At 39.6% G+C, this 9,788-nt stretch overlaps 1 protein-coding gene across 1 annotated transcript; it reads right to left on the reverse strand.

Annotated features, from left to right (window-relative positions):
• Positions 1–1,194: 1,194 nt before the first annotated feature.
• On the reverse strand, positions 1,195–9,355 carry LOC116182213 (microtubule-associated serine/threonine-protein kinase 4-like). The gene is made up of 11 exons (XM_031502738.1): positions 9,212–9,355; positions 8,644–9,159; positions 8,526–8,596; positions 8,251–8,478; positions 7,977–8,204; positions 7,638–7,927; positions 7,228–7,382; positions 7,023–7,177; positions 6,746–6,975; positions 3,043–3,372; positions 1,195–2,997 (listed from the first exon to the last, which is right to left on the reverse strand). Exons 1-11 carry the CDS (start codon positions 9,220–9,222, stop codon positions 1,939–1,941), a joined length of 3,273 nt encoding a protein of 1,090 aa, XP_031358598.1. The 5' UTR covers positions 9,223–9,355; the 3' UTR covers positions 1,195–1,938.
• Positions 9,356–9,788: the final 433 nt, after the last annotated feature.

A 9,788-nucleotide genomic window follows, 5' to 3' on the forward strand; every position in this document is an offset into this window, starting at 1 on the left:
CTTTTTCTTATTAATTTTGGTGCGTAGAATCCAAAACAATTCGTACTTTTTCGATCAGACTTCTCAATCAAAAGTTATAGACTAGAAACCATTTCGAAAAAAAAATTCAAAGGGCTGTAACTTTTGAACTAGTAGCCCAATCTTGGAACTGTTTGAAATTATGGATTCTACAGGCCACATTCTATAAGAAAATTTTTTTTCCGGGTCGATCTGAGAATGTTTTTTTCGGGGCTCAAAAAAAGGCAGTGTATAACCAGGGGCGCACTGGCCCGGGGGGGCGGGTGGCGATTGCCACCTGGCCTGTAGATCATAATGCCCCGTTGGAAATTTATAAGTATGTGCTGTATTTAGTTTCTTACACTATTAATAAATTATTAAGACGTTTCTCTAATTGGGGTTGATGTTAGGTTGTTAAAAAATTCTGTTTTAATTGAAGTGTCAAACCAAGTGACGGCCTGTTGCAGTGGTATCTTGGGATCAGTCTCATACAAATAAATACATCAAAGCAAAGATCATTGATCAAATTAATACGCCACACGCCATCTGCCGAACGCTTCGGAATCGCACCTTTAACCCGTAAAGTAGCACTTATAAATTTACATACATTCCTCTACTCATGCGCCACCTGTGACGAGATTCGAGACCTGTGTATAAGACCATGACCAAAATCAAAATTACAAAAACATTTTAAATTTTTGTCCAAGATAAGAGTTGGGTGTAGCTAACAACTCATGCATATTTTCAGTTCCCTTCATTTCAAACAATTTGTATTGCCGATCTAAATTTCACCGATTTTAAATTTTTGGTGGTGACTGGGAAGGAGTGGTAAGTTTTCCGACAGGTTTTTATTGATAAATTAAATTAAGACATTCAATAAAATTTTATTGAACATAAAAATAAATAATTTCACTAGAATGCGAATTTTTATGTCTAAAATACATTATTAACACTTACTTGATTTGAATATGTTCAAGCAAAAATAGTTAGAAATTACAATGCAATAGCAAATATAGGAAAAATACTTGAAAACAATTTAAGTATTACGATGAAAAACATTGTAAATGATATATACATGGTAAAAAATTAATTTCTCCCTTAAATAATTATTTTGTTTATGAAAATATTGAAAGGTGTATTGTTAAGTACTAATCCCATACATAAATATGAGCATCCCTTATACTATATTTATATCTCTCTCCATATATGAACGATTAACACGTACTTACTTAAACTCTTTGAGATCCAATTTTGAAAACATTTTAAAAATCCCCACGAAGGTAAATTTTGTTAACTAGAAATATAGTTTTCTGACAATTTGTAACTTACATTAACAATATATACTATGACACCCTGGTTCAATATAATACCTACAAACAATAATCTTCCATATTCACATCTATCAATTTAAGGTATTGTTAGTGTAATATAAACCAATTGTACACAGTAAAGAAGGTTGTGTTTTAACACAAAAAACGTGAACGTTTATCAAAGTAACATTATATTGGAATGAATTACAGGAAGGACACCCTTCTAAACTTCTAACAGTTGGTTATCCTAGAATCAAGGTGAGATCTACAACTGAATATACTTCACGTTTTACATTACTACACCACGAGTTTAGATTTGTAAAACACAAAGCATTAAAAGAAACCTGAAATTTAATTGGGATTTGGGCTGTTCAAAATCACAAATAGCCAGATATATTGTGAGGTGGCACAAAAACTACAAGATTCATGCAACGGAGGTTACATGGTCAACTTAAAAATATAAAATATGTTAACACGGGAGAAATAATCACATACTTCATTAATCACATTATATTACAATCATTATATCTAAACTTAATATTGCCCACCGCTAAAATAAATATTGCATCAAAAATAATACAACTCTTTAATTCTATAAAGCACAACCAACCTCTGGTTCATGGTCTTACTATTATTTTTGTGGAAGTTTACTACCACATTTATTATCCTTAGCACCTAAGGATTTGCCTTTGAGACATTCTGTATTTCCATCACTTCCTTTTGGATTAACGCAACTTTTATCATTCAGTTGCCCAGACTTATTACACTCTTGAGCGCTGTTTGTAGGTGAATCCTTCTCCTCTGCAATTCGTGGAAGGGGCTCACTGGTGCTAGATAAGTTCAGCGATAACCGATTTTCGGATGCACTATTACTACTGCTAACAATTTCGTTGCTCGACGGAACGGACGACTCAAGCTCTGCATCCTTGTCACGTTCCGGTTGCGAGGCAGATCTCCATACTGCGCTACTGCCGCCGCGAGTTTGCGTTTTAACTACCGGCGATTTACTAGATGAACATAAAGGAGATATGAGCGCGCATTTACTTTCTGCGCTGCGAGGATGGAGGCGATCAGGCGAGAGTGCTCTACGTAACAAAGGAGATCCTGGTTCGGCAGCCTTAGGTCTCACAAATCCTTTTTTTGCTTGGTTCGACGCCATTGTAATAGGTGTGTTGCCAGCACTGGGACTATACGATTGCGTTGTATTTGAGCTACCTGGTTGGTGACCTATCGGAAATGCTAGAGGACTTGGAGATCTAGTAGGGGACGCTGGCAGTGGTGAAGGCGAAGGTGTTCTTGCTAAAGGAGATAACGGAATGTGACCGACAGACTTACGTCGGTTTGGAACATTTGGACATGAAGGACTAGCCGAATGTAACGTTTTTGTGCAACCAGTCGAATGCAGTTTATGTTTTAGACCATGCAGAGTGGATGGACGTTGATAATGTTGTTTGTTGTTACGGTTGTTTGTAATTTGAGTGGGGCTGGGAGAAGCTGAGGACGAGCTTTGAGATGAGGAACTGGAAGAGTGTTGGCTAAAGGAATCTGATGGAGAAAGACTAGTACGATTCGAGACGGATGTGCGTATTGAAGTTTGGGAAAGAGAGGAACTGCTATCTGGATTTCTTGTGAACGACTGAAAGCTGCGGCTGGGAGTAACGCTCAATGGTGATTGGACACCAGCTGCCATCTGCACAATGAACAGTAGTACTAATAAAAGTGACAGATCTTTTACCTGTTGAATCTCTGCACTCGCTCTCTTGTTACTAATTCTTCGGAATAAAGATGTTTTCCTTCTTTTGTCATTTTCTCTTTTCTGCTTCCTCTGTCTATGCAAGCTCCTTCGTGCCAGCTTGCTCTGCCCCGGTTCCCTTTTGCGCCCTCCGCTTTGAATCGAAGTGTGTTCCAAAGGAGTGGCTCTTAAACTGACATGCTCGACGCCAGAAAGCAAGAGTTGCAACACTTGTGTGTGATACAAGCCTTGTACAGCTTCCCCATTTACGTGCGTTATTAAATCTGCAGGTCTTAAACCTGCTTCAAACGCGGGACTCCCTTCATCTACAGCCTGTGGAAGGTTACACAATTGCAATTCACAAACAAAAATGTTTTCCCCTTTCAATGCTAATGCCACAAGGTTTAAAGGAATAGTGTCTGTCCTATGAACGTGCAGCATATAAATGATGCGTTTCATGAAACCGACTCGTTCTTCCAAATTACCGAAGAGAGGGGAGAGGGGTTTCAGTAGCTAATCTTTTAAGTCCCATTGTTCACCATGATGGTATCCATGGAATGTCTCAGGAGATTAAAGATATTAAGAGGTGAAAAATCAGACCTAGGCACAAATTAATTAAAAGAGGAGAAATGGTATACACAAAATTATGACGTCAACAAAATGAAAATGTCATTATGCAAGCATGAATGACGAGAGCGTATTTTCCTCCTAATAATGTTAAGGCTGGTTCCGGGAAAAAATACCGTTACGCAAGAGATCCTTCCCCCATTCTCTTTCAAATGAACCGCGACCTATTATTGAAGTCTTTTAAGTTTCACACAAGTAGTTCTACATGTCAGTTTTTCATATAGTATAAATTAAAAGTATCAACAAATACATTGTCAATTGGAAAATAACATATTTTACAACATATATCAACTTTTGAAATACTTTTCTTAGAATTGGGATACTACCTAACTGTGAAGCGTATACAAATATAAAAATGTAATTTAAATGCATTGGTAAATAAGAAAGTTGGCACTGCGCATGCGCAAAACCAAATGTTGAAACTGGCGTTAGATTTGCTTTTATTCCAAGTGCCTATGTATCAAATTTCATTCAAGTGCTCTTTTTAATAAAAAACTTGACACTCCGTATGCGCAACACAATAAAAACGTCGTTAGTTTCACTTAAATTCGTAGTATTTATATATAAAGTGTCATTTAAGTATCTTCATAAATAAAAAAGTTAACATTGCACATGCATTAAACCAAATTTTTGACACTGCGCATGGGCAAAACCAAAAATATCGGTACGTACGGAATCTTTGCACCAAGCCCTTTCAAATGAGCCCCATATCGCCCAAATCGTTTCAGTCATGAAGAAGTAGTAGGTACGTGTGACTGACAGACGACAAAGTGCAGCCAATAGCGACTTTTCACTTTTGAGGAAAATTCGGTAAAAATTTGGACGGGAAGGGGAGATAGTAGGTCACGGGCTAGAATCGAAGGGTCGCTCTATACTGGGTGGCAGGATGAGACACAAGCTTAATGTGGACATGGGAAGCTCGCAGGTAAAGCTGTTAAGAGCCATTCAATACAACATCGTGGACCAGCTACCTCCTCCGGCTTTCGTGTCACGACCAAGGACATTGCACAAGGTAGAACGGCGCCGTCCTGGTACTGATTTACATCAGATCACCCATGCATCACCACGTCGTCCGTGGCCATGACTCACGGACCTGAGGATGTGGGAGGCCTTGGATTCAGTGCACAGACCAAAAGGATTCAACCTCATTAAAAAACCTAAGCCTAAGATGGAACAGGTTACGTCTACAGGATTGGTAGGTGAACCAGTATCTAGTAAGCGAATTCCAAACCGGGGGAACTCCCAGTTTTAAAAGCACCCATCCTGTCATATGCAGCTATGCACTAAGTGACCGACTTTTCTCCAATACTTGTGTGACTTGCATGAAAGAACTTGATACAATACCAGCGCCCCCCTAAGCTTACCAACCGTGGGACCTTGGCCTCACACAAGTCACAAAGTCCAGATGAGGCTGCAAGTATGCTTTTTCTTATTAATTTTGGTGCGTAGAATCCAAAACAATTCGTACTTTTTCGATCCGACTTCTCAATCAAAAGTTATAGACTAGAAACCAATTTCGAAAGAAATTTCAAAAGGCTGTAACTTTTGAACTAGTAGCCCAATCTTGGAACTGTTTGAAATTATGGATTCTACAGGCAACATTCTATAAGAAATTTTTTTTACGGGTCGATCTGAGGCAATTTTTTCTTCGGGCCTAAAAAAAAGGCAGTGTATACACTTCCTTTTTTACCAAAAATCGACTGCACCAAAATTTCTCGGGAAAACACTTTTTCTTATTAATTTTGGTGCGTAGAATCCAAAACAATTCGTACTTTTTCGATCAGACTTCTCAAAAAAAAGTTATAGACTTTCTCAGGTGCTATTTCTAGACTTCGAGAATCTTGTCTACTTGTCCAGGACTTCCTACGACCCCATTCCTCCTGACAGCTGCCTACTTTTGCCCAGGAATTCTGCACCTCCAAGCGCTGTTTAACTGTCGTCAGGTTCTCACTCGGATGACAACTTTGAAGAATCTATAAAAGCTGCCTTTTCCTGTTCCACCTTTAGGCAAAGAGTATTCTTTGCTTTAGGTGTGTAGTTTCCAAAAATTGTAGGTTTCCAACCACCTCCTTCAACTCCTAAGGGTCTGGTTGTTCTCGCACGAGGTGATTCGGAGTTTGGTCATTGGACTACAATTGCTCTACAGATTTTGCAAGACTCCGTCCATCTTGAAATGCCATTTAAGAAAAACTAAGTAATCGCATAAATTCAAATGTTATATGGCCAAAATTCAGCTGAAAGTTACGCTCCCCAAGATGAGCGCTGCTCCAAGGAAACAGAACCGTTGGCTGAAGCAACACGGTATAGAACCGGCTCAAGCCGTCCAGAAGCATGCACAGTCGAGACAACAAGGTAACTTGGACAAAGGGAAGAAAAGGACCTGGTCCGAACGATACTATATCCCAGGCTGCCACACAAGGAGACATGTCCAAGTGGGATGGGAGTACAGTGCCACAGGACCCGGTCAATCCCTGTTCACACAGGGTGGCGAAGTGCCTAGGGAGTCAGCATAGAAAACATCATAGGTGACAAAATCGCCTTTCTACAGGCAAACCTCCAACAAAGCAAGGCAGTCTCCGACCTGCTGTGTTAGAAGGCCACCACATCCAATGTGGCGATTGCGCTCATACAAGACCCATACATCTATGGTGAGTTAGTGAGAAGCCTAACCACAAACAATTGTAAATTAATCTACAATAATGGAAATGGAGTACAAATAAGCATTATACCACTAACCGAATTTATTTCCAGGAACCTGGCTGCAGTAAAAATCCCCAGTCACCTCCGGGGTAGGAGAGGAGCCATAGTGGCCTCGGCCTACTTTCCGGGGGAGGGGGGATACCCACAGGAGAAGTAGACTCTGGTGGAATACTGCAAGTGAAGGAACATCAACCTACTCATGAGCTGCGAGATGCCAATTCGCACAACGTAGCATGGGGCAGCACAGACTAGGTGTATTTCAAGTGAACTAATTTACCAAGCATATTTTTCCTTCTTGAAGCACATAATTAAACCTTGTGACCTCAGCATTTGAAAGGTTGGTGGCCTTACGTAATATCATATTTTTATTGTAAATTACCATAACTAAATGATGCATGGTATAGAAATCCGTGTCGCCATAATAGACTCGAATCGTATGAACTGTAAAACCGAATCCTTTCGGACCTCTTCGAATTATCACAGGCGGTTTGAGACTGGTAACAAGGGGTGAGAGTTCCCTGCACGGGGAGGTGTCTCGCGAACTCGCCGTACTCGAACCCCCTCCGCCTCCTGGCGAGTGAATGCCAGGAGTAGGAGTTTGGAAATCATCTAAAAGATGACTAGTTTAATTGCGCATCAACAAAACGAATATTTACCGTTTGCGGGTATCATTAAAGATAAACCTGATGCAGATGCGCTTTTCACAACAGACCGAGAACGATGTTTATTTGGTGGTGCCACTGGAGGTTGATTTCGACTAACGGGTGATAATTCGCGATTATTTTCAGATGAGGACGTGCCCGTTTCAATACTGCAAATACAAGTACAGAGTTTTGCAAAACCTCTTTACCCGATACAAACCTGCTGTGCTCATCTTCAACTGAAATTGAAAAGCGCGGTAAAATGTCACGCGCGTGGCCGCTTTTCCGTTTCCTCTGAATTTGCGGTGAGACATCGTCACTGTCAGTTTGAGATGACTCGGGTGTACTCACAGTTTTGTTAAGATCCAACGATATCTAAAAAAAAAGAATTCAAAAAAACAATACGGAAAGTTTATACAGGGTGTAACATCAGTATGTTAAACAAAATTAGTGGTACACTGTATTTTCACCCTGTTCACCTTTTTTCCTAAATTGTCAAACAGAGATGTATTTTAACATTGTATGTGGGTGACAGTGAAGATGTCTATGATATTGGACTTGCTTATGAACTGTCAAAGATTGGTTTCAGTAGTCAGGTTTTACAGCTTCTATTTTTTAATTTTGACTCACCTTTCTGTGATCCAGTGGTAAAATATCTGAATAATCTTTATCTGGCGTTAACAAACCACATCTCAACCGCATTCTGAAATCTGGAATTTCAGGAGTATCTGGAGTGGTGGCGACAGACGTTGTGATTCGTACAGCTTCAGACGATTGTTCTTGATCAATACTTGTACCCAAACGCGAACCTTGCACTTTACGATATTGTGGTGAACATGACGAAAACAAGCCAAATACTGGAGAATCGTCAGTATCATCTGTATCATCTCCCAAGTCGTGATTATAGCGATCAACGCGGGCTGAATTAAATTCATTGATACGAGATTTTGCAACATAAAATATACTTACTATCAAAGTAGCTGGTATCTTCGTCGTTTTCTAGCTGAGGGACGAATTCCGCTTTATGCCTCAAAAGGGAGTTCCAATCGACGGTTTTGAAATACACATGCTCTTTTACTTCGTGAGCGCCACCTGTACCCAATCTGTCGCGAGGAGAATGTTGTAACAACACAGTGATGAGATCTTTAGCTTCATCCTGTATTTGCCAATCATCAGAATCCGGCCATTCAATGTCGTCTAAAACATCCACTATAAGAGAGGTAAATGTAGGGGTGGTAATTACCATTTACTGTATGAGCAAACAATTCTTCAGGAGTCTCACCAAAAAATGGCACGCATCCAATGAGAAATTCGTACAAAATAATACCCATCGACCACCAGTCAACCGGTTTTCCGTATCCTTGCCTCAGTATCACTTCCGGAGCTATGTATTCCGGCGTGCCAAAGACCTGTTTGTCGGAAAATTGGCGCGTTTCACAATCAATATACCCCTCATATAAATTGGTCGCCACTGAAAACCACAGTAAGGCTTAGTTATACAAAATTGCATAATCTCACATGACATCAATCCCATTTTACTTAAACCAAAATCTGTTAACTTAATGTGACCTAAAGCGGTGATGAGCAAACTACAAAGAAAGTGTTAGCGACACACAAAGTTTCCGCAATTACATACTTATCAGGTTTTAGATCCCTGTGAACAATTCCGTAGCTGTGCAGATACTCCACAGCAAGAACTGTTTCGGCAAAGTAAAATCTGGCCATATCCGCTGGCAATGGACCAATATTCTTGATCAAACTGGCGCAATCCCCTCCTTCAACGTACTCCATAACCAAACACAGGTGCTTCTTCGTTTCTAAACTACAGTACATACTCACTACAAAAGGATTATCCGCAAAACTTAATATATCTCGTTCGGCAAAAGCCTGCTCAACTTGATTACGGAGCATTAAATTATTCTTATTAATTTTTTTCATAGCGAAACGCTGTCTCGTTTGCTTATGTTTTACTAAATATACAGCACCGTACGCCCCATTCGAAATTAACTTAAGAACTTCAAAATCTTGTTCGTTAGGGTTCGTTGCCCATTTTTTGCACGTCGAAGTCGTAGGTATACAAAGTTGCGATGTCGGATTAATGGACGGTAAATTACAGTCGCGCAGCTCTTGCTGCAATTCGGCAATTGGATCTCTGTTCAAACCCAACTTTTGTATTATATATTGAGGTAAGTCTGCTTTGATACCTTGCAAACATTTTACATGATCTTCGGCAGCTTCGAGAAAGTGATAAAATTCTTCAGGATCAAATTCAAGGCACTCCAATAGACGTGCTGGTCGAGATATTATTAACAGTAACTTTTTTATTACGCCCATTAGTTGGGCAGCTGCCTCTTCAGATTTTTCTTTCGTCTGTAATGATAATGATAATTTATTTTACTTATTTTTGACCTTTATTTTTAAATGGGCGGGGTTTCAGGCAAGGCTGCCCTATGAACGCAATAAACTATGCATTTACAAATATCCATGCCTGAACCCGGATTCGACCACAATAGTAAATAACAAGAACATGCTTATGAGCGTGAAAAATATATGAAACATTATTAAGGAATAACATAATATTGCCAAAAATAAAAATAAATTAGAGATGCTGACATTTAAATGTGAAATGGTGCTTAGCGACAATGGGGGGGGGGGTCAGTAAGGTGGTGGTGTTAAACTCTTCATGTTAACTGTTTACCAGATTCGTCAACTATTGTTGTAATATGCTGTCAGATCTAGGATATGTCAATAAAATAAATAAATGTTTTTCGTTCTCTTCTT

The sequence above is a fragment of the Photinus pyralis genome, unplaced genomic scaffold, assembly GCF_008802855.1.
Source record: "Photinus pyralis isolate 1611_PpyrPB1 unplaced genomic scaffold, Ppyr1.3 Ppyr1.4_unclustered_Scaffold4276, whole genome shotgun sequence".
Taxonomy (NCBI): domain Eukaryota; kingdom Metazoa; phylum Arthropoda; class Insecta; order Coleoptera; family Lampyridae; genus Photinus; species Photinus pyralis.